Source organism: Panthera onca, chromosome D1 (assembly GCF_046562875.1).
Source record: "Panthera onca isolate mPanOnc1 chromosome D1, mPanOnc1 haplotype 2, whole genome shotgun sequence".
NCBI lineage: Eukaryota > Metazoa > Chordata > Mammalia > Carnivora > Felidae > Panthera > Panthera onca.
This window is the reverse complement of record NC_138348.1, coordinates 51,930,627-51,956,142: the sequence shown is the minus strand read 5'-3', so window position 1 is coordinate 51,956,142 and position 25,516 is coordinate 51,930,627. Positions and strand designations below refer to the sequence as shown.

General features: G+C 42.3%; 1 protein-coding gene and 1 long non-coding RNA gene across 4 annotated transcripts in view; both read right to left on the bottom strand.

Moving 5' to 3' along the window:
* The window catches only part of LOC132661377 (uncharacterized), a 118,294-nt gene that overhangs the window by 51,103 nt on the left and 41,675 nt on the right, over positions 1–25,516 (bottom strand). The gene's annotated exons all lie outside the window — the stretch shown is intronic.
* On the bottom strand, positions 7,903–15,680 carry CAVIN3 (caveolae associated protein 3). The gene is made up of 2 exons (XM_060605856.3): positions 15,185–15,680; positions 7,903–14,639 (listed from the first exon to the last, which is right to left on the bottom strand). The coding sequence occupies exons 1-2, from the start codon at positions 15,566–15,568 to the stop codon at positions 14,238–14,240; spliced, it is 786 nt and encodes a 261-aa protein (XP_060461839.2). The 5' UTR covers positions 15,569–15,680; the 3' UTR covers positions 7,903–14,237.

The window sequence follows — 25,516 nt, the reverse complement described above, 5'->3', positions numbered from 1 at the left end:
AATTATTTTTATGACTTTTTAAATGTTTGTTTATTTATTTTTGAGACAGACACAGAGAGCGTGAGTGGGGGAGGGGCAGAGAGTGAGGGGGACAGAGAATCCTAAACAGGCTCCACGATGTCAGCACAGAGCCAGATTCAGGGCTCAAACTCATGAGTCCTGAGATCATGACATGAGCCAAAACCACGAGTCAGATGCTTAACCAACTGAGCTACCCAGGCACCCCTATTTTTATGACTTTTAAATACATGTAGCATTATGGAGGACTGAAAGATAAATTCAATATATCCCTGCCCTCGAAAAATTAACAGCATTGTGGGGAATGGAACAATTATACAAACAGAATATAACAAGTATCACACAACAATGCAACTTTGGCTAAGAAGAAGAGATCACAAGTTTTTGAGAAAATCAAGAATTGAATCAAGTGTTTTGACCAACTGATTATATGACATAGATTTGAATAGGGATATCTAAGAGATGCTTTCAAGAGCCCACATGAGAAACAAGATTCTAAATGAGGATAATGGCAATGTAACAGAAATGAGACTAGATTTGTGAAATGTTGCATACCTAGCTCCTTCAAGATTTGTTGACCAATTATATATATGAGATGCTTGCAGAGGAGACAAAATGTTTGAGCATTGGGAATTGGGACAATGGAGGTAAGGTTAACAGAAGTGTTAAAAGACAAAACTGAAGCATATTAAAATTTTTAAGTTTATTTAAGCATTTATCCATTCCAACAGGATAGTGCCAAATCAGAAGTGACTAGGAGAACTCCATGACAGGAGCCAAGGTAAAGACTTATATAGAGAGCCTCTAGAAGCAAGATAAGGAAATTATTGATTGGCTCTTGCTTAAAAAGCCTAGTTGGCTGTTTGTGACTGGATGTCCTTAGGTTTCAATTTTGCAACCTCAAAGCATTTACAGGCTTAGAGTTTGGTATGCTTAGGTGGACTACCCGGGCATTAGAGCCACCTCAGTCTAATGGCCTCTTTGTTTAAGTAATATGACAGAAGTAAGGGAGAAAAAAGGAAATGGAGTGGATGATGACAAGCTTGTTTTCTGAGACCCCGGCTTTAAATGTGGTATATGTAAGAGGTTTGTGATCATACAGGGTGTGGCTATCTTGTCTTATTTTTTCTCCAGTGAAGACTCCTGTCTTTTCATGCTGTCTGTTCAATTACATCCCCAGTTTGTAGATAGTCTGTGCAGCATAAGTATTTATGCTTTGAAAGCCATGCTTAGGATCCATGCCATCACCACCCACCTCCACCCTGTCTCCTCTTTATTTAGCTTTAGTTCCCTATGAGTAACTCAGATGCCTGCAGTTTTATTTTCTTCTCTGTGCTGACAAGATGGAGATATGCCTGCAGGAGCGCTCCACTACTGAAGCTCTGTCAAGAGAGGGACAGCTGCCTGCAGAGACTAGGGCTCTAACTAAAGATTATCTATCTTCTGCATTTTTTTGGCTTCTCAACACAATCTGAAAGCCCCTTATTTGGATGCTGGAAAAACAAATGTACAGGCTCAAGACCCCATTCTGTATAAATCATATGAGGCCCTCTTACTAAATAGAGCCTCTCAGCATAGAATTGCCTCTATCTTCCTACCTTTACTTCACACTCATAAATTCCATCCTCATTTCTGACCACGTTTATTTACTTGAGTCTATTATTGTTGTTTAACATGTTTTAAATATGTACTTTTTCCTTTACTTGTTCAGAAATAATTTGATTCGGAAACTAAGGAAAAAGTATAAAGAAGAAAACATGTGATTTGTCCTATCATCACAGTTAACATTTTTATCTAGTCTTCCTCCTCCTATGCACATTTTAATTTAATTTAATTTCTTTTTTAAGTTTATTTATTTATTTTGAGAGAGAGGGAGAGAGTACATGCACAAGCACGCACAAGTTGCAGAGGGGCATAGAGAGAGGGAGACAGAGAATCCCAAGCAGGCTCCAGCTGTCAGTACAGAGCCCCACATAGGGTTCGATCCCATAAATCATGAGATATGACCTGAGCCAAAATCAAGGGTCAGACACTTAACCGACTGAGGCACCCAGGCGCCCCAGCACACTTTAATTTTAAAATGTAGCTGGGGGGCGCCTGGGGGGCTCAGTTGGTTAAGGGTCTGACTTCAGCTCAGGTTATGATCTCACGGTTCATGGGTTTGAGCTCCACATTGGGCTCTGTGCTGACAGCTCGGAGCCTGGAGCCTGCTTCAGATTCTGTGTCTCCCTCTCTCTCTTCCTCCTCCACTCGCTCTCTCTCTCTCTCTCTCTCTCTCTCTCAAAAATAAATAAAGATAAAAAAAATTTTTTTAATAAAATAAAAAAATAAAATGTAGCTGGGATCATACTGCATAAATGATTTGGTTTCCTCATACTTCAAACCATTGTATTTTGAAATTTTTCTCATATAATTAAAATGATTTTAAACCATAATTTTGATAGCTGCATGAAATTTCATTATTGTGAATGTTGTATTTTTCTTTGTGGTATTATCTCCTATTCTGATTACTTAATTCTTCATCATGGAATTTTCCTGGGCTATGCATAGTCCTATAGTTACAAGAGAAAAAGGAAAGAATAAAAGCCAAAATTTATATAAAGAAAAAAGCTACAGAATTCTTAACTCAAAATTTCTGCTCATACTTCTGCTGTGAAAGATATATACAGTTTGATTAAGAAATATTAAAAAAAATTGACAGTGATTATATGAAGTGACCAGGGCACCTGGGTTGAACGTCCAACTCTTGGTTTTGACTGAGGTCATAACCCCAAGGTCATAGGAATGAGTCCCGCATCGGGTTCTTCACTAAGCATGAAACCTGCTTAAGATTCTTTCTCTCTCTCTCTCTCTCTCTCTCTCTCTCTCTCTCTTTCCCTTTGCCCCTCTCCCCCATCACTCACTCTCTCTAGAATAAAAAAAAAAGGAAAGATAGAGCTATGTTATTTATAGTCTAAGGACTTCTGAATTAAGTAGAATGGTAAAATTTTCCACTTTTTATTATCAAAATTCATACATATTCACAAGTGCAAATAATCGAAGAATCAAAAATGAAAAATACAAGTGTATATTTCCCCATCCCACTATCAAAAAGTAAATTGTTTTCTATGACATATATATTATACATATATATTTTTAATGGAATCACACAATTTATATTACTCTACATTTTCTAAGTTACCATTAATGATATCTTTTCACATATTTATTCTTTCTTTCTTATTACCTACGGTAGAACTCATAGAACAGTAACTGAATAATAATCATAGTGCACATCTTTGTGTAGATATGCAGAGGGTCCTTTCCATTAGTATGCACTATATAAGCAGTTCATCTGTCCACTGACCCAAAAGGGGGCTGCTTTGGTGGTGGGAAGCAGTTTCCACACACTCCCTACAAATGTATCCCATGCCTGCCACAGTTTTCATCATGGACTCTGTTGAGTCTACATCATCGTTTAGGGATTAGGAATTTCCTATTACCAGATCTTGTTCTTGCATGATAGCCAGGTGGTGCTATGATCTTTTAAGAGCTACCCTTAATGGATACTATTTGGGTTTTTTCCCTTCTGCTAAGGTCTCTATCCTCTGATCTTCTTGCATATCCCTGGGCACATCAACTACTTGAGATCCACATAATGTTCTGCAAGTTTTAAAAACAAATTCCACCAAATCAAGGAAGTAATACTCCCTACTTTATGTAGAATGCCCCTATATGTCAACTTTAAAATAGAGAGGAATCTGGGGGTGTCTGTGAGACTCAGCTGATTAAGCATTCGACTCTTGATTTTGGCTCAGGTCATGATCTCATGCTCATGAGATCGAGCCCTGCATCAGGCTGTGTGCTGAGCATGGAGCTGGCTTGCCATCTTGCCATTCTCTCTTGCCCTCTCTCTCTCCCTCTCTCCCTCTCTCTCTCTCTCTGCCCCTCCCCCACTCGAGCTTTTTTCCTCTCTCTCAAATAAATAAATAAACTTAAAAAAATAAATAAAATAGAGAATATCTGAAATAATGAAGAATCTTAACTTAGCAAAGGAAATTGGATAGAAGTCAAGGTTTTAAACATGAGGGGGGATAATAGTAGAGATATGTATAGTCTCCAAATTTACTGACCCTCTCTAAAGGAATGGCAAAGAAAAGACTGGAAACAAGCTAAACATTGAAATTATGAGTACTTATGTCTATGCTGATTGTAAATTGACGCTTTTGAACTCTGAATTATTTATTTGGAATGTCTATACGTAATCTCTCTGTCCATGGAGGAGAGTAACAGGAGTGGGGGACAGGAGAGGGTATTCTGACCTTGAAATTATGTGACATCATTTCCAAATACATTTGCTTAAATAGATGCCTTTTAAGCAAATGTTTAAAAATAGTTAATTGGGAACATTAAATTTCCATTCATAAATATGAGAAACTCCTTTCTGAAACTTATTTTTTGAAGAGCGTGTCTTGACCAGAATGAATGTGTGATTTATATATGTGAGAAGTTGAGAAATTATAAGTCTTATCAGTTCTACCTAAATGTGTGATTTGCCTGTCAAAACAGTTTTTAAAACTATTAGTTTTGTGTATTCCAGAATGATCTATAGTTCTCAAGTATACTGAAGTAAGTAAGGTGGAGTCCATTTAAGGAAAGTAAAATGTCATTATGAGTTAAATCATGTCTAAAGTCATGACTTTTCTTCAGAATGATTTTTTAATGATTTTTTTCTTTCAGGGATAAGTATGATCTTGATAGATTGAATTAAGCAACATACAGGGAGAAAAATACAGGTACTTAAAATGAAATATAGCCAGACAATTATCAAGACATTTCTCCCATATAGAGATTCTAGAGGGAGAAACAGGGTGGAGGGGGGTCTTTTGAACCACTTAACAATTCTACCTTGAGAGAGCTGCTTCAGAATCAAGAAGGGAAGGGAATCTATCACAACTCCTGCTTTAGTGAAATTCCTTTATGAAGTTTCTTAAGTTAACTTGCACAATTCCAATTTTAGTAACTTTTATCCTAAATGTTTTGTTTTAAACCCAAAGATATAGTGGTGAAAGCATATAACAGAACTAAAAGATGTATTATTCTTCAACTTGGGTATTTCTTTAATGGTGAAATAGATTATAAACCTTAACCCTTAAAGATGGCCACATGCTTCATCTCTGTCATAATTATGAAAATTATTATAGAAAATGCATTTGCAAGATATGAAAAGAACATATTTTAATCCATACAAAGAGTCAGTTATTATTTATGCCAAAACTGAAGTGCCTGAAATTTTTTATGACTGAAGTTTTCTAAATGTTCTCTATCTGCTTTTATATAAAAAATTATACAACATCTGGCTTGATATTTGGGAGAACTAAATGTAAATGATATCATGAAATAAAAAGTGAAATGTCCTTTGTGAATTGAGTTTGTGAAAATAAGGTGGACTTACAGATACTGTTCTACACAAACTTGCTTATTTAAGTTTTCAGAAATGTAACTATTTCTCTAATAATTTTCAGTATGGATTTGATTGCATTTTAATGTTATATCAATTTAGTTGTAACTTGACATTCTTAACTGGTTTTGGAAATTTATGAAATCTATGAAATATAGTGAAATTAAATAAATATTTATGAAATATTTTCTGAGGTAGACATATATGTATGTTTGTATATGTATTTGTGTGTGTATATATATGATATGTAAGTATATATGTGTGTATTCATACATATGTATATGGGTATACATGTGCGTGTATAGCTATAGAGAGGTCTCCAAAGGTTTTCCATGAAACTGAATCCAATGAAAGCAACTACTGAAATGTTTTAAAATCTCTATGTAGGTTGTGTGTGTAATACATGTATGAAAAATTATGCAGGTTCAAATTAGGACTCTAAGGAAAAATTAAGTCTATAATTTAATCCCCCAAAATTGTAAGGGCTAGGAAATTTTAGAGAAAACTCCATCAATAAGTTTTGTATGTATTATCTATTAATTACTAGTCTCCATTAATTATATGGGAATGCTGTATGAGAAATTAGTACTCCAACTTTTGGAGTAACTAGTAACTCTGGGCTTCATGTTCCCTAGCAATCCTCTGGATGAGGTTACAGTTTCCTTCAATTTTCAGGAGTATTTGTGTTATGTTCAGATGATTCTAACACCTTCTTTGGACTTATATTCTATAAAATCAATTTTTAAGTTTCCTAAACTGTCAGGGGGAAGGAAGTGGTACATACTTACTACACCAGGCCCCATATTTGCTCTACCTGTGTATTTTTCTCATCATCTTATCATCTTGGAAAAAATCTTAAAGCAGCAAAGAGGAACATAAATGCAAACTCTGCATCTTTAATGAAACTAGGAAATTTGTAAGAGCCACAAGATCTAGCAGCGAAGATCAGAGCAAGGATGATCCCAGCCGCAAATCCCAGAAGATGAACATGTGCAGAACCAGCAGAACGTACTTCTCCAAGATGAATGGGCACATCCTGAGGTGCAGAATACACAAAATTTAGTTTATAGCAATGAGAATAGAGTCTGTAGGCTGCTGGCCCAAGGAGCTTCCTTAAAGTAGTGGTTTCATTCTAATAGGAATAAAGCTTGCAGAGCTGAACATAGGCTGGTGGTTGAGGGCCTGAGGCAGCATGGATATGGCTACATGAATGAAGAAAGCATATAAAGGACACAAGTGTTGGCAACGATATGGAGAAAAAGGAATCCTAGTGCACTTTTAGTGGGAATGCAAACTGGTGCAGTCACTGTGGAAAACAGTATGGCAGTTCCTCAAAAAGTTAAAAAAAGAACTACCCTACCATCCAATAATCACACTACTTTGGTATTTACCCCAAAAATACAAAAACACTAAGGGGTACATGCACCCCTATATTTATAGCAGCATTATTTACAACAGCTAAGAATGGAAGCAACCCAAATGTCCCTCAGCTGATGAATGGAAAAAGAAGAGGTAGTGTGTGTGTATGTATGTATATATAATGTAATATTACTCAGCCAATAAAAAAGAATTAAATCTTGCCATTTGCAACAACATGGGTAGAACTAGAGAGTATAATGCTAAGTGAAATAAATCGGTCAGAGACAAATATCTTTTTTCCTTTTTTTTAATTTTATTTTGATAGAGACAGAGAGTGCAAGAAGGGGAGAGGCAGAGAGAGAGAGAGAGAGAGAGAGAGAGAGAGAGAGAGAGAGAATCCCAAGCAGGCTCCGTCTGTCGGTGGGAAACCCAGTGAAGGGCTCAAACTCATGAACGCAACCATGAGACCATGACCTGAGCTGAAATCAAGAGTCGGATGTTTATCTGACTAAACCAACCAGGAGCCCCAGAGAAAGACAAATACCATATGATTTCACTCATATGTGGAATTTAAGAAACAAAACAAACAAACAAAGGAAGCTAAAAAGAATAAAACTAAAAAACAAGACTTTTAACCATGGAGAACTTCGGTAATTATCAGAGGAGAGGTTGGGAGAGGGGGCATGGGTGAAATAGGTGAGGGGGAATTAAGAGTGCACATATCATGATCACTGAGTAATGCATAGAATTGTTGAATCATTATATTGTACCCCTGAAAAGAAAACATTGGATGTTAATTATACTGGAATTAAAATTTAATAAGTAAAACAAATTCTCTCTTTAAAAACAAGAAAAGGACAAGGGGCAGCTGGCTCAGTTGGTGGAGCATGCAACTCTTGATTTTGGGGTTGGGAGTTCCAGCCCTACACTGGGTCTAGAGATTATTTAAAACAAATCTTTAAGAAAAAAAAAAACAAAAATAAAAATAAATAATGACATATAGTGAACCTACTGCATTTTTAATAAAAAAATAATTGAGGTTAATTGTTTTTTTAATGCTTATTTATTTGTTTTTGAGAGAGAGAGAGAGAGAGAGAGAGAGTGCAGGGGAGGGGCAGAGAGAGAGAGGGAGACAGAGAATCCAAAGCAGAGCCCAACAACCCTGAATGTCTCTGAACTCATCAGGAACTGTGGGGCTCGAACTCACAAACTGTGAGGTTATAACCTGAGCCAAAGTCAGATACTTAAGGATGCTTAACCCACTGAGTCACCCAGGCACCTCTGAGGGTAATTCTAAACAATAGCCAAAGAACATAAAAAAAGAGAAAGCTAGAATCAAACTAAGGGACTGAGTATGTGAGAATGAGTGTGAGAGGAAAAAAAAAAAAAATTCCTGAAAACTCCAAGGAGAAAGAAGACAAAAGACCAAGGAAGCAAGACTGCCTTGTGGCTTCCATGGGCTCTAGGCACTTTTGCCCTCATGGACTCCTTCATCCATTAAAAAAATTATATTTTACAATTATGTTGGTATAAAGGTAAAGGCCAATACATTAACATTACATATTAAAACACTTTTTTACCTAAAAGTTCATTTTTTTTTCTTCTGATCATAAAAATTAACACTCTCACGGCCCAGAAAGGATTGTGGGCCCCAGCCATTGTCTCTACTATGCCTTAATTGACCCTGAGAGGAAACAACAGAGTTCCAAAGAACAATAAACAGGGCTCATCCATGAGCCAACTCCTCCAGGCAGGTTCTTGTTCATCCTTGTGTTCCCAGCACCTCACTGGAATAAATTTGCATATCCTCCAAATATTCAGTGAATGCCTACTCTGTGCCAGGCACTGCGCTAGATGCTGGAGATAACAACGAACAATAAGATGTTGCCCTTGCCTTCCATGTTGGTTCCAGTGTCAATGGAGCTATGTCTATTAGGAATCTTTCATTTTCAGGGGAAAACCAAATACACACACACACACACAAAGGCAAAACTGGGATTAAACAAAAAGTATGTTTATTAGCTCACATAAATGAAAATGTCTGTGGCAAGTGCTGAGTTCCTGCCTGACTAAATTTAGGGAACAAGTGAGCATAAGCAAACAACCACAAACATTAAACTCTCACATGCCTGGCACCATCCTGAGCATTTTACATATATCCACTCACTTAACTCACAAACTCACAAACTCACAAAGTAGACAGTGCTATTAACTCCATTTTGCCCACAAGCAAAGTGTGATATTCAGTGTCTCTCCATTTCTCAGCTCTGCCTTCCTATGGCACAGGGTTTCTTCTCAAGTTTCCATAATGGTCCAAATTTATTAGTTATTTGTGAGAGAAAAGTTCACAAGAATTCTTAATAAAGAATCTATAGGACTTGGTGACTCATTGGATGTAAGGATTGGGGTGGGCTGGGGTGGGGGCAAAGGGTCAGGTCTTTGGTTCTAACACTTTCTAAAGTAAATGCAGAAGAGAATCTTGACTTCTGAGAAAAGATGAGCACAGTTTGAGATATGTTGCATTTAGTGTTTCCTATGAGATACTGAGATAAGTATACTTTTTTTTTTTTTACTATATCTCAGGTCCTTCTAAAAAGTCACTTGAGAAACTTATATAATTAATTCAATAGGACAAAAAAGAAATAGAAATCAGGTTGGAGGGAAGATCATTTCTCCTCAGGAGAACTTCCTCTGTAATTACTACCACCCCTGCTAGGTTAGAGGCTGCATTTGTGTGCTCCCATAGCAACTTATACTTCTAGCATCATAGCATTTATTTAAAACTTTATTATAACTGCCAGTTCTATGAGCGCTCTATTACAGTTCTATTATATCCCGATCCACATACTATACCATCCATCTCCATCACCTAGCACAACAAATATAAAATGAATGAATGGGCAAGTAAAAAATCTTATTTAATCCTCATAGGAAAGCCGAAAAAAGGAAATTATCATTCACCAGCAATGAAGCTCCCATGTCTTTGACTATGAAAGCCATACTTTTTTCTATGCACCTTGGCACATCCCTATTCCAAATGGATATGGGTAAATGAAAACAATCCAAAAAAGAATGACCAAGATTGATAATAGATCACAACGAATGGCTGAATAAACCAGCAGTGTTTCACCCGAGGAAGATGATGTAAAGGATGTTTTAGATGAGTCAGTCCTGTGTGGCCCACTGAAGCTGGACTCCAAGGACACACACATCATAGAAATAAAGAAATTTTGTTTCTTTATTTGTTTGTGGCCAACTGCCACATATGAGAAATCATAAAGACAGATGTTGATCTCAGTATAAAGAAGTTTCCTATCAACCAAAGTTGCCCAAAAACACAGTTGCCTGAGAGGTAGTGAACTCCTTGTCACCCGCCTTTTTCAAGCACAGGCCAGCTAAGGATAGGTAAAAAAATGGTAGTGGATGTTGTGATGGAAATGCAGGTGGGTTGTATGGCTTTTGGATTCCCTTCAATGATAAGGTTATATGATTCAAGTCTCAATAAAGGAAAGTCAAAAGGATCTCCAGTACTTAACAGGGGAAGAAATTTCCTGCCAGGAATGTACATATTCTTATCCATGTAGGAGGAATATCACAGCAGAAAATGGTCATACCAGGTTTGATAATCCTATTGATTTTCTTCATCCCATTTCTACAATTCTATCTCCTTACACTTTAAGATCTTACTTTGGCTTCCCATGTTGCAGGATGGAAAAGGTTCTGACTAGCTAGTTAGACTGTTCTACTTCACTTAGCAGTTGGATTTCTCACAAAAAGTAATGAATCCAGCACTCAAGGTAAACCAGTGTTTTCTAAGTTCAGTTATTGCAGATCAGTCTCTCTCAGCCTAATCACGTTGGAACACATAATAAATTGTGCTTCTCATCTGAAGAACTGAGAACCAAACTCTGAATTTTGGTAATCCACCAGTGTGCCTCCCCATTGCTTAAAGCAGCCACCTAAATGCCACATATGTTGGATGACAAGTTGGTACTCTGTGTCAGTCTCCACTCCCTTTAGTTTATATTAATAACAACAGCAATAGTGGTAATGATGAAGAACAAAATGTAACAAAGAGAACTATTAAGAAAATAAGTTAGTTTTGTTTTAACTGATTTTTATCACTTCTGCTGTAGAAGCACCAGGAAGGAATAAAAAGTAGCACACACACACATCCAAGTTAGCTGAGGCTTTAGGTTCCTAAGGTCAGAGTGCAGGCTCTCTGAGCCTTCATGTGCTTCCCCGTGAACTATCAAGACATTTTATGTAAGAAATGTGCAGCTGGGCTCTTGATTTGTCTACGAGTTGAAAGAGGGAAACTGGGTAGGTTTCCAAGGATTTGGAAAAAGAACAAGAATTTGTTTTTCCTTGGGGATAGAGAAATGAGCCTACTCAGACCAGCCCCTCTGTGATGGCAGAACCTTAAAAGGAGTGGCTGCCGGGAAGCTGATACAGTCTGCATACTAAGGCTTGGAAGCCTGCAGAACGAGTCCTGAATTTCTCCAAAGGAAATGGAGCTACAGCAGAGCCAGCCTCTATGGAAGGACCCCGGATTCTAGGTACAGAGCTGGACAGGAAACCTCTGGGTTGTTGACACAACAACCAGGACACTGGTACCCCAACAGCGGCATCGTGTGGCCGTGAGAAGCAATAGCAGCAGAGGCATCCAAGGTCTGAGAGACCAGGAAATGGTGTGAACCTCCTGGTATAACTGTACAACCTAAGAAAGGAGAGGAGCCCTAAAGTGACTGATAATAGACTTCCCGCCAGTCATAGTCAGTGGGAGCTTAGACTCTTCTAACTGAATTCATCAGAAAAAAAGTTGTAAGTCACTAGTGAATTCTGCTCCCATTTTAAATCCCCAACTTCCTTGGGGCACCTGGGTAATTCAGTTGGTTAAACATCTGACTTCGGCTTAGGTCATGATCTCAAGGTTTGTGAGCTGGAGCCCCATGTCGGGCTGTGTTCTGACAGCTCAGAGCCTGGAGCCTGCTTCGGATTCTGTGTGTCCCTCTCTCTCTGCCCCTCCCCTGCTCTCTCTCTCTCTCAAAAATAAAAAAAAAAATTTTTTTTTTAAAGATTTTTTTTTTAAAATTTAAATCCCCGACTTCCTCATCTAAAGTACTCCCCTACCCCAGTCATTATCTGTATCCTTACTTCTTTCTTTCCTTCAGGGCCCATAACCAGAAAGACCTAGTACATACGTTTGCTTGTTTTTGTCTGTCTCATAGTATGCTTGTTTATTGCCTGTCTCCCCCTACACTCTCCACAAAGACAGGGATCCTGTCTTTCTCATGTGCCACTGTATCCCCAGCTCTTAAAACAGGGTCTGGCAGAAATTCCAAGTTCAGTAAATATTTGTTGAATAACTGGGTGAACGAATTATACACCTAAAACAAACTCTCCTCCAGGCACTTGTGCTAGATACTTACGTAACTTAATCCTCACAACAGCCCAATAGAGGCTATCATTTGCCCATTTAATAGATGAAGAGGGGCGCCTGGGTAGCTCAGTTGGTTGAGCATCTAACTTCAGCTCAGGTCATGATCTCACCGTTCGTGAGTTCGAGCCCCACATCGGGTTCTCTGCTGTCAGCAGTTTCCTTCATATCCTGACCCCGTCTCTCTCTGCCCCTTCCCTGCTCTCGCTCTCTCTCTCAAAAATAAACTTAAAAAAAAAAAAAAAAAGATGAAGGAACTAAGAAGCCAAACTATAACCACTGAGCTCTACTGCCACACACCATTCCTGTTTTCCATCTCGCTATTTACCTTTTCCAAGAATATGGCCTTAAACATCCCCCACTTATCCTCCTTCAGGTTAGGTTGCATCCCTTCCCTCTTTTGTCTCAAAATAACATAACAATCACTACACTTACATCATCATGTTTGCATCTCCCTAAACTCTGAAGTCCCTAAAGGCCTCAGGGCCTACAAACACATTAGGTACTCAAAAATGTTTTCATATGACAATAACTGATTGAATGGGCTGACAACCATGCTCCTATCCCTAGCTAATCCCCTCACACTTCCCATTTCTTCTGTGATGCTCTTGCTGCATGAGGGCCTACTGTGGGCCAGGCATGGTATCTGGCATGGGGAATACAGAAATGAATAAAACAATCCCTACAGCAGAGGAGCCACAGTGTAGTGGGATGGGATGGGGAGAGTAACTGCAATCAATCACAATCCAGACAGGTAGCACTGCGGTGTAGAGGAGGTGCTTTGGGAGCAAGGAAGAGAAGCACCTGACCCTGAAACAGGGGTGCCTTGCTGAGTTTTGCAGGAGAGTTAGAGATGAGAATGAGAGCACACAGCTCAGTGTAATTCAATAGAATGAGGAGAAGCGACAAAAGATGAGGCTACAAAAATGGGCAGGAACCAGATCACAAAAAGTTGTATTAAAGATGCTGAAGGAATATTCAAGAACTCAGACTTTATTCTGAAGGTGATGAAGAGCCACTGAGGGTCTGAAGCAGGAGGATGATGGGATCAGATTGGCAGTTCAAATAATGGTCAGGTGAAAGATAAGGCCTAAAACAGAGCAGTGGCCATGGGTATTCAAAAAGTGGTCAGACTGCAGAGGTAACTGTTTCCATGGGGGAGAGGATTGAGAGAGAGAGGGAGTCCTCCAGGGAGGACTCCCAGGTTTCTGTGTGGATGGTGGTGACATTCATTGGTAAAGAAAACGCAAGAGGAGATGCCATTTTGAATGATACATACTAAGTGCTCAATAAATACTAAATTGAAATTGAATTTAATTAAAAGATAGATTGCTTCCTTTGGACACATTGACTTGAGGTACATTTCAATTGCGGCTCAGGACAGTGGTCTTGGAGTGTGTATGGCTGGTGGCAAAGGCCTGGGAGTCAGTCTGTTCACAGAGGACAACCCAGAATGAGAAGGCTGAGAAGAGCGGAAAGCCCAACTTTTAAGAGATGGAAAAGGAAGAAGAAACTAAAAGGAAAACCACTTGTTGACATTTATTGAGCACCTACAGCAAGAGACTGTACTGGATGCCTCTCCACAAGTAAAGTGCTCAAGAAGCAAATGGCCAGCAGGTTTTTTCTATGTGCCCAAGACTCAGTGGGAACCTGAGAAATGATACAATGATCTGGTTGAAATTGAAGGCACATTCCAGGTTCCGACATTTGTCTTACTCCTCCAAGCCTTTTCCTCCCACCCCTTCACATGGAGTCTGGATTAGGTGACATTACTTTTATTGAAGGGGAGCGCAAGCAGGTGTGGGCAGCTGCTTCTCTTTTAGAGGATGCAGGCTAAACTGAAGGCACTGGGAAGGGAAGGCCAGAGCTGGGCTATGGGTGCAGGATTCACTCCTTATTTGGGCGTGAATGCTGCATTGGGAGAGGGAGATTTATTTGGGGACTAGGCATAGGCACAAGAGAAGCAGACAGCACCAGCCCTCAGGCTGCACTCTCTACTTGGAGCACCGCGGGTTCAGCAGCCCCAGATTTCCCGGGATCTTCCTCGGTGTCCTGTGGAGGTTCTGGCTCCAACTTGGGCTCCAGGGCAGGCCGGGCTTCTGGTTGGCCATCAGCCCTCCGGCCAGGGCCTAGGCGAGGTGGCTTGACTGGCGTGGGCGTTGGTGCTGCGGGGCCTTTCCGACCAGAGAGGGCCCTTCGCAGGCTCTGTACCTTCTGCAACCCGCTGCGCCGAAGCCGCCGGGCCCTGGACTCCACAGGCTCCTCGTCTGAGCTCTCCTCAACTTCGGCCTCCGGCTGCTCTGGGCCAGGCTGGGGCTGGTCTGCCGGGCCTAAGGGCTCTGGCGCCTTCTGGAAGGCGCTGGCTGGGATTTCAGCCTCCTCCTGCATGTGATGAACACAGCTCTGACCCAGGCAGTCCCCTACCCCGCAGCAGCCTGAGCCTCACTCCTCAATTACACCGGGGAACCGCCCCACCCTTGGGGCGGGCCCAAGAGGCATAGAAAAGGCAGGCGTGGGAGAGCAGGGGGCAGGGGTGGAGAGGGGGGAGCTACTGGCAAACTGCAAAAGTTTGGAAATTAGGTGGGACCCGCTTAAGCAGGCTGGTGGTCGCAGGGGCAAGAATCGGAGGCAGGGAACGGTCGCAGGATGCACTTCCGCCACCGTTATTTCCATTCAGGGATGGGCTGGGACTTGGAGCAAATTCGGTGTACGTGGCCTGAGCTCGAGCTGGCCGACCCTGGTTGGCCAGGCTGCGTTCAGGCTCTGAGGGATGGGGCAGCGTGGTGGGAAGTGGGTGCGGCTCTGCAAGTCCGTTCCACCGGATGGGGTCAGGAATGCGGGTGTGGTAGGCGGCCGGGTAAGGGGGGTGGGGGGTGGGGTTGGCCCAGATGGTGGCCGGGAGGTGGGGGACGCCTGTGGTCACTGACCTTGAAGAGCAAGACGTGGAGCTTCCCGCGCGCCACCAGCAGCCCGTGGTTGGCCTCCAGCCGCTGCACCTGGGCGGCGCGGCGCACGGCGCGCTCCTGGGCGGCGTCCGCGTGCGAGCCCACGCGCTCCGCCTTGGCCAGCAGCTGTGCCAGCGTGTTGCTCGTGGTGTCGTGGCTGCGGCTCAGCGCCCCCAGGCCGCTCTGGATGCGGCGCACAGAGCCCGCCAGGCCTCCCTGCCTCCGAGCCAGGCCCCCCTGCCGCTCCCGCAGCGCCTCCAGCATGGTGGCCAGCTTCTCCAGCAGCGTCACCACCGTCACGGCGTGCACCGGGCCCCTCGCCGGCGCTGCGGGCACAGGCCCCGGCTCCAGCGCGCTCTCCCCCATGATCTCCGGCCTCTCTGCCTGGTCTCCCTGCGGCCGCTGGCTGCACTCTGGGCTGGGGCCTCCTTTCCCGGCTCCTCCCCAGCTCCAGCCGTGACTCAGGCAGGCGGAGCGGGCCGTCCCGGGAGGCGTGGGGTGGGGGTTGGGGGGGCAGGACGGGGAGGGGGGGCGCGGGATGGCGGCGGCGGGGTTCTTCGTAAGCGCTCCCCCTTCTGCTGCCCCGCCCCGGTAGCCCCCGCAGGGCAGCAGGTTGGCTTAGTATCCGCCCCCCTTCCCCAAATTTGCTCCCTGTAAGTTTGAGTTCCCCTCCTCGGGCCCAGTTCGCTGGTGTGTCTCTTTCTGGAATGTACTTTCACCACCGCAAAGGGTGAGCCATGGAAAATTTTGTTGTGCACATCGAGTGGGCAAAGAAACTATGTAAGAGAGGCACAAGGATAACCTGAGGGGCTTCCACAGCCACCGCCTTCGGCCTCCCTCGCTTCTGAGGATTGTATTTGTGCCCTCGGGCTGGGAGCGGTAGGCAGGGACACCCTGGGAAGCTAACCTACAGACTCAGACGCCAGACCATTTAGGTTGGAGGCCTGGCTTTACGACCGCACAGGCTGCTCAAAGCGCACCAGCAGGCGGGGCATCCTCTGGTATTTTCCTAATAGTAGTCATCGCCAGGGTTTAGCCACAGGCCTCCTTTACTGCTTCTCTAGCTCTTACTGTTGGGTAGCATTACCCTGTTTTCTTTCTTCTAGTTCTCTTACCTCCCTTTCTTTGAGTTTCAAGGGTAAAGCCCCGGGACACCTAGCTCTTACACCCTAAGCTTGGAGGGCAGACAAGACACCTCTTCTTCCTCTGAAACCCTTAAAAGGGTTAGGGTAGGGGCTCCTGTGTGGCTCAGTCCCTTAAGCCACTGACTCCTGATTTCTGCTCAGGCCATGATCTCACAGTTGGTGGGATCAAGCCCCTGTGGGTACGACTGTGCACTGACAGTACAGAGCCTGTTCAGGATTCTCTCTCTCTACTCCTCCCCTGCTCTTGCTCGCTCTCTCTCTCAAAATCAATACACATTAAAAAACAAAGGGTTAGAGCAGGTGCTGGTATGTCTTTGTTTTCATGGAGGTTGGTTGTGGCTCCTGCCTGATTTTTTTTTTTTTTTTTTTACTTTTTCTAGAAATTGGTGAGAATATCTGCAGAGAGTGAAGAAGATTTGAAACTGCTGCTGTAGAGCAGGAGAGAGTGCACACAGAGGATCCACTTACTGTGGATTATGAATTGTTACTGTCATCTGTTTGGAAAATCCCGTCTTGTCTTTAACAGTACTTGGTAAACTGAGTGTAGGCTCAGGAATCCAAGCAATCCATTGATCCTGGGAAACTCTATTCCTCTCCTCACCCAATCTATGAGGGGTGCTTGATAACAATTGTGGAAGAAACTGTATTACTTAGCATCGTTACATGGAAAAAATCCATGGTCTGACACAGAAGTACTGCAAAGGATGGCATCTATTGCCAGATTTCTGGGGGGTGCTAAGCTGATGACTGACTTCTACAGATATGAGGTTATGGAGCCTGAGTCCTCTGCTTAGCACAGAGGAAATGGACTCCCTTGGGAGCCTGATGGGAATCACCATTTCTTCCATTAGACCTGTATTTGCTCAAAGAAACCCATCAGGATATGCCAGATAAAACGCTTTCAAACTAAGGGAACAGAAAACCCAATTCAGTTCCTAAAAACAAGAAATCCAATCTAAACATAATTGAAAAACACTACCATAGAGTGATGATTAATTGTGGATCCGTCACAGTTTCAAATCTAGTTCTCTACAGATCTCTCAGTTGTTCCCCCCTACAAGTGTCAGCTTCATTCCCAAGCTAGGCACAAGGTGGCTACAGCAGTTTCAGGCCTCATATCTATGCACACCGTCAAGAGAAAAAAAGGGACCATCTTACAATTTAGGACATCTATTTCCCAGAAGCCACCCAGAATCTACTTGCCTTCCACTGGGTTACATGGCCATTTCAGAACCAAATTCTATAGCTAGGAAAGTATCATGCATTGGTAGGCTTTAGCCTGAATTCCTTCACCCATCAGTGATCAGAGAGCTGATAATTACCTTTTGACAAATTAGGCCCACTTCTTGAGCTTCCCTAGAAACATGGATGGTATGGGAAGAAAAGTGGATATCTGTTTTAAAAATCTCAGCACTGCCAGAATTAGTCAATCAAAATGCTACCAGAGGAAGCATATGAGAGAATCACCAGCCTTGAGCAATGCTAAGGGAGTCAAAAGCATTTGGAAGCAAGACTACATGGGTAGGTATTTTTCAAAGGCCTGCTAAATCCCTCTCTGGATATGTAGAACAAGGAGCTTAAAACTTAGGAATAAAGCCATTGATGATTCTACTGGTCTCTCTAAAACCTTAAGTATAAAAGTCATAGGAACTGGCTGGTGTTGAAAAATGGGAGCCCAAAAGGTAGGTTAAAAAAAAAAAAGAAAAAAACTTGGGGCAACCCAGAAGAATGCCCTGAGTCAACAAAGCCCAGATTGACAGAAATTACAGTATTACAATGTTGATCATGGAGTATCCAAGAAGAAGCCATATTGCAGTTTCCAATTAAGATGAGGGAAAAAGAAAACAAGAATGCAGAACGATACCCCCTAAGGCAGTATAACTTGGTCTTAAAGATTTCTGGAGTGTGGCTGCTACCCACTCCCTCAAACTTCTTGGTGTAGGCATTAAAAGTAGAAACCCACTGGTTGTAGGTTTATTGTGTCCCCCACCCCCGCCAAAAAAATTGTATATATATATATATATATATATATATATATATATATATATATATATTCAAGTGCTAACCTTTGATGCCCGTGAATATGTTCTTATTTGGAAACAGGATCTTTGCAGATGTAATCAAGTTAAGATGAGATCATACTAGAGAAGCATGGGTCCTTAATCCAATATGACTGGTATCCTTATAAGAAGGGGACATAAGGCACACAGGGAGAACACCATCCAATGATGGAAGTGAGATTGGAATTATGCTGCCAGAAGCTAAGGAAGGCCTGAAATGACCAGAAGCTGAAAGAGGCATGGAAAGGTTCTTCCCTAGAAGTTTTGGAGGGAGCATGGCCCAGCAACACTCTGATTTCAGACTTCCAGCCTCCAAAACTGTGAGAGAATAAAGTTCTGTTGTTTTAGGCCACAGTCTGTGGTAATTTACCTTGGTAACCCTGGGAAACTAATGTATCTATTAATTAATCACCATAGTATCACAGTATTCCCTTACATAGGTTGCCCCCTCAATGGCCTTCTCCATTCTGTAGAAGTATGAAATTCTCTGTAGGAAAAGTTAATAGAACATGAAGACTCCCTTTAGGACATAGACCTTTCAATTAACAGTTGCCCAGAAATAATGGATCTTGCAAAAATGAATGGAATGCTATGGTGGTGGAGCAAACACATGCTTTAAAAAACCAAAACAAAGGTATTGCCTACTCTACTTGTTAAGGGTTCCTTTTCTACACTGGTCCATCCCTGTCCTAGAATTTGTCATACCATGAGGAAGGATTTGGCTTTGTTAAAAAAAGAAAAAAAGCCACTACACCTTTCATCTGGGTTAAATCTGCCTGGAATATGTCTGCCTAACAAAGATCTGCTCAAGGATGGCCCTCTGTCTCTGCCAGTATCAAAAATAGTTGGAGGGGCACCTGGGTGGTTCAGTTGGTTAAGCATCCAACTTTGGCTCAGGTCATGATCTCACAGTTCATGAGTTCAAGCCCTGCATCAGGCTCTCTGCTGTCAGCATGGAGCCTGCTTCATTTTCTCTGTCCTCCTCTCCCTCTGCACCTCCCCTGTTCGTTCTCTCTCTCTCTCTCTCTCTCTCTCTCTCTCAAAAATAAATAAACATTAAACAAAAAGAATAGTTGGATGTTCCCTTTACTTTAAATCAGAGGAGGGCAAAGGAAACCACTAAAAGGGACAGACTAGGTTACAAATGCCTTAGGTGGTATCATTCTGCATCCTTGTTTCTCTCTTCTTTTCTCACTGGTCAGGTGATGTTGAAAAGATCCCATGAAACAAAAGTGGCAGAAGCACTGCAGTTCTTAATATTATACCTAAGGGGATGATTATGTGCCATCAGGTCTCGGGACCCACTACAAGGAATCCAGAAGACAGGGATTAAGAAGTAGTGGTACTTAAGCCTATGACAGGTAGTGAAGCATTCCATTAATTTTTGCAAGATCCATTATATTTGGGCAACTGTTAATTTAATTGTCTATTTTCTACAAGGAGTCTTCAGGTTCCATTAACTTTGGGTTTTAGAGTCAGCATATGCTCCACCTTGGAATTCTTACTCCATATCTTGGGTTATCCAAAAGGACACATACTTTGGACAGGGTTCAGAGGAGCTTCAGTGACCAGCCCTGGCCAAGTTACAAGGCACAGTCTGGTCAGCTCTAGCCCTTGGGTCCCATAAGTTGGAAAGAAAGATAAGACTTGAGGTCTATGTGATTTCTGCCTCTCTCATAAAATGTTTTGGGTAGGGGGGTGGGTAGGCAGACCCTAGTATGAAAAATATAGCAGAAATATTTAGGGTTTTAGGCTAAGACAATGTTTCCAGCCTCTGAGAATTATGCTGTTTTTGAAAAACAGTTGCTGGCTTACCACTAGAAGCTAGTGGAGAGATTCACCAGAGGTTGCTGAGTTATTTTGTAAACTGGAACTCTCTGTCTCACGTAGCAATACAGGCTGTCAGTCTTTGATTATTAAATGGGTGGGGGTGGGGGGTGGAATGTCCAAGAAAGGATGAGGAATGGCTATGTGAGTTAATTGACCTGGAACCTTACCTTCAGCTGCCCAAACAAACTGGGTATCCTCCAGGGACTTTACCCTTGAATCAAAAGTAACAGTGTACAACACAGGCAGAACCATGCATTTAACAGGGAATGAGCCTCAGTGGACAGGCACTACCTTCCACCTTTTGTCATAAACATCCTGTCTACGGAAGGGGTAAGGCCATTCCACACAATGAGGGAGCTCTGTGCCACTGGCAATTAAGAGAGCTAGAAGTTTGGGGCAACAGGAAGTTAAGAATCCAAATTGACTCCAGAAATCAAAATCACCAACTGGATGGAAGATCCTAAAATGGTAAATTATGACCAAAAGGCTTGAGGATGCTTTTTATAAAATTCAGACATACTATTAAATCAAACCACTATTTTTGTATCTCGTATTTTTAGTGAGTTGAATATTGTCCCAAAAAATATATGTCCAAGTTCTAACCCCTGATACCTGTGAATGTGACCTTATTTGGTAATAGAGTCTTTGCAGATGTAATTACATTAAAGATATTGAGATAGGATCATTCCAGTTTTAAAATGGGTCCTAGAGGTGCCTGGGTGGCTCAGTTGTTTAGGCATTTGCCTCTTGATTTTGGCTGAGGTCATGATCTCACAGGTTCTTGAGATCAAGCCCCATGTCAGGCTCTGTGCTGACAATGGAGCCCGCTTGGGATTCTCTCTCTCCCCCTCTCTGCTCCTCCCCCCCTCCAAATACATAAACATTTTTTTTTAATTTAAAATAAAATAAGTCCTAAATTCAATGAACGGTGCCCATGTAAGAAAAGGAGAAAACACAGAGACACAGAAAAAAAAAAAAGAGATGATATACAGATTGAGACAGCAATTGGAGAGCAGCCACAAGACAAGGAACACCAAGGATCACCAGCAGCTGCCAGAAGCTAAGAGACAGGCATAGAATGGATTCTCCCTCAGAACCTCCGGCCATGTGTACCTCTATCAACACTGATTCCTACTTCCACCCTCTAGAACTGGGAGAGAATAAATATCTATTTTTTAAGCCACTAAATTTGTGGTAATTGGTTATGGCAGCCCTAGGAAACCATTACTCATATAGACACCCACCAAAAGGATTAGAGGAGGAAAAAACAATTTTTTTTTTAACGTTTATTTATTTTTGAGACAGAGAGAGACAGAGCATGAACGGGGGAGGGTCAGAGAGAGGGAGACACAGAATCTGAAGCAGACTCCAGGCTCTGAGCTGTGAGCACAGAGCCCGACGTGGGGCTCGAACCCACGGACCGTGAGATCATGACCTGAGCCGAAGTCGGCCGCTTAACCGACTGAGCCACCCAGGTGCCCCGAAAAAACAATTTTAACAATGAAGTTAATCAATATGTCATGGATAGATGTTTCGGCCGAGGGACACTGGGCACATTAGAGCATCATGCACCTGAGATGAAACCGAGATTGGCAGGAGCCCAGTTTTAGAGTATGTAATTATTGCTATTGGAACCAACTATCAGCATGTGGGAATTGAGCTCTTCCTACAAAAATGTCCTAGGACCTTCCAAAAGGTCAAAAGCCTGGAAGCACTTACTGAATAGACTCTATTGAACCTCCTTCTGTAATCTGAGGAACTCAGTGGGCTCTAAGTTGGGGGGAGGCATTCTTGGGCAGATAACCACCATCAAAACCACTGCAGCCCTCTGCCTTAAGCTAATATGGCATTTCTCAACTATAGCCTTTGACCCAGGACGAAATAATAATAAAGGAGAGGGCGGATCACTAGGAAATGGTGTGCCCTACCTCTCACAGGGCAGCCCTCTAGACTGAGAGATAGAATGGAGCACAGAAGACAGGCTTGACCACAGTGCCATGGGCAGCAATTCCAGACCAGTGGCGACAAACAGGAAACTGTACAAGCTAGAGTCCTGAAACCACATTCATCTTAGTACAAAGAGCCCCCTGTATATCTCAGGCTGGACCCAAGAAGTACCAGAAGTCATTATGTACTACCCAGTGTCTATCACAACTGAGAAATAATCGCACTCATAAGATTTTTTCTTTATGTTTATTTTTGAGAGAGAGAGAGATTAAGAGAGAGAGAGAGAGAGAGCAGGGGAGGGGCAGAGAGAGAGGGAGGCTCTCCAAAGCAGGCTCCAGGCACTGAGCTACAGCACAGAGCCCGATGCGGGGCTCAAACTCATGAAGCAGGGCTCAAACTCATGAACCATGAGATCATGACCTGAGCTCAAGTCGAACACTTAACCAACTGAGCCACCCAGGTGCCCCTGGACTCATAAGATTTAGCACTACATTAGCTGGATGGTGTTTAGTTGTGAGATTTTGTTTGAAAAATAACTATCATTTGTCTGGTGTCTTAAAAAGACATAGCTGCTAATCAATTCAACTAGGGAAGTGGGAGAAGTGAACTTTATCCTACCAAAGAGCAGCTTTGGCTGTGCCATCCCATCCTACTTTAAGGCATTTGGCATAGTTTAGCAATACTGCAAACACAAAGTACCCTACTGAATATTTCTTAGCCTGTGTGGATTCAGTGAATTTTAAAAGCAGAAGAGAAAACTCTCAGAACCAGACCATATGAATAATAATCCATTCACTAAACCAGCCAGGTATGGCAGTTGAGAGGCTCTAAAAAAAAGTAACAATGTTTTCATAGGTCTGCAAATTTACCCATTTAATCCAGGAGTGAGAATGGTCCCTGTGACAGATGGCATGATCCTTGAGGCTGGGATCCCAGCTTTGTGGTATCAAGTCCCAAATGTGATGGTATCACAGTAATCCACTGAATCTCATGGAGATAATATACTATACAAAATCAGTCTACTGCCCCAAGCTAGTCAATTTGTCTGTTTGTGGAAGCTGCAGATTAATTATGACTTCTCCTTATTGTGAAGAGTTAGATGAAAGATGTATTAATTGACACAGTCAGGACACAACATTTAAGACATCCTTGCTGTCATCAAGGTGCATCTAAGCCACACAATGAATGGGCCAGAGACCAATAAGCAAGGCACTCCTGCTCCATAGGAGTACACAGGGCTGCTTCAGGGCCTGGACCAAGGAAAGAGACTAAGGGGAAGAGGAGGAGCTGGTTTTAGAGGCATGAAATTCAGCCAAAAGTTAGTTTGCTTGGAAGTTCATTAGGTGGGGGAATATAGGAGGGGGGTGGAGCTGTCCTCCTGATGTGGGCTAGAGATTTATGTTAAAAAAGAGAGCGAGAAAGAAGGGAAGGAAGGAAAGAAGGAAGGGTATGGTAGTGGGCAAGAGGAAGGAAGGAAGGAAGGAAGGAAGGAAGGAAGGAAGGAAGGAAGGAAAAGGGAAAGATAGATATATACTGATCTATACTTCTGCAACTGGAAAATTTGTACAATATATGGAGGAAACCATATACTTATATGGCTCCAACTAGAATAGGAAAGTTTATAGAGATAGAAAACTACAATGTCTGGATGCTGCTTATACTTATAAATGTTGTAAAATTCCAGTGTAAATCCTCAAAGGAAGAATGGAAACTGCTCTTTGCAATTAAGCTAGGAGGTGAAGGATCCTCAGGAAGTCAGATTAGAGTGTTGCTTGGTAAAACCTAATACAAGCAGTGTGATCCAAAACCGATTTTCCTAAATCTGTCTAAGGATTTCTCTAACCAGCACTGTCCAGTTATGGTAGCTACTAGCCAAATGTGGCTGTTTAAATTTTAATTTTAACTACAATTAAAAATTAAAATTAGGGGAGCATCTGGGTGGCTCAGTCAGTTAGGCATCCGACTTCAGCTTGGGTCATGATCTCACAGTTTGTGGGTTCTAACCCCACATATGGCTCTGTGCTGACAGTTCAGAGCTTGGATCCTGCTTCGGATTCTGTGTCTCCCTCTTTCTGTCACTCCCCTGCTCCTGCTCTGTCTCTCTCTGTCTCTCCAAAATAAACAAACATTAAAAAATTTTTATAAAAATAATTAAAATTAAGTCCTCAGTCACACAACTCACATTTCAAGAGCTTAACAGCCACATGTGGCAAATGGCTACCCTATTGACCCACACACCTCTAGTTAATACTGCCCTTAGTTAATGAATTACTCTAGTTAATACTATGGGGTGAGCGAGCCACCCCAAATGTTACCAATAACAATCTCACAAGTTTCTCTGATAGATGAGACAAAGAAATCTTCCATTTTACCTGAAAGCCACATCTTGACAAGAAATGATCAGTATGAATAAAATCACAAAGCAATTAATGGAGAAGTGATTTCTTCCATCAGAATTTGAGACCATTTAAAATTGGTAGGTAAGAATACAGGAGGGCAGTTTCTGAAATTCTTCAGGACCTCGATCAGCACTCTCAATACATACCTTCTGACATGGTTTACCTTGATTGTGGGAATATTACTATTGTTGATTTTATCCTTTGGGGGGAAGTGTTGCAAGAACCTTCTGCTGAAGTTGCTATAATGAAAACAATCTAGGATGTTCACTGCAAGCCTGCCTCACCCTGGAAAGGGATGTGAGGGTTATGAGAAGGATGAGTATGTTTAGATTGGAGCATACAGTTTTGAATAAAAAAGTAAATGTAATCTTACATCTATCCACAACTGGTTACCACACATATTTTAGTTCTTAGTTTTAATAACAAGTATTAAGCACAAAAGAACCTAGAACGTGAAAGTGCCCGATACAAACTTGTTGATTGAAAAAAACAACAACACAAAGTTTGCTTTGCTAAAGGTAGAGCACCAGCAAGCAGTAGATCATGCTTGCAATGACAGTCTTTAGGAATAAATATGTTAGTAAGAATTAAGCCCCTGCTTTTGATAGGCAACCCTGGGAGAGAGAGACCAGTGAGAAGCAGTGACAGAGGTCTGGGAAACACCATAGGCAGACTGAGTTCGGTCACAGGTCAGGACTACAATGGTTGGAGTAGTGAACCCTGCTGGTGTCACTGATGCTCCTTGGCTTTCTCTGAAGCAGCACACCAGTCCAAGAGGAGTCACCATCACATTCATTGCCAGACGTGCCCACACTGAAGGAGAGCCTGTCGACTACGGTGATATTCTGGCAACAAAACTTGAGAAAGGGGGGAGCCTGGGTGGCTCAGTCAATTAAGCATCTGACTTCGCCTCAGGTCATGATCTCAAGGGTT

Excerpts from the sequence above, each read along its gene's own strand:
- CAVIN3 (XM_060605856.3), bottom strand. The coding sequence starts at position 15,568 with ATGGGGGAGAGCGCGCTGGAGCCGGGGCCTGTGCCCGCAGCGCCGGCG. Across the intron at positions 14,640-15,184 it reads TCCACGTCTTGCTCTTCAAG|GAGGAGGCTGAAATCCCAGC; the intron begins GTCAGTGACCAC and ends CATCACATGCAG.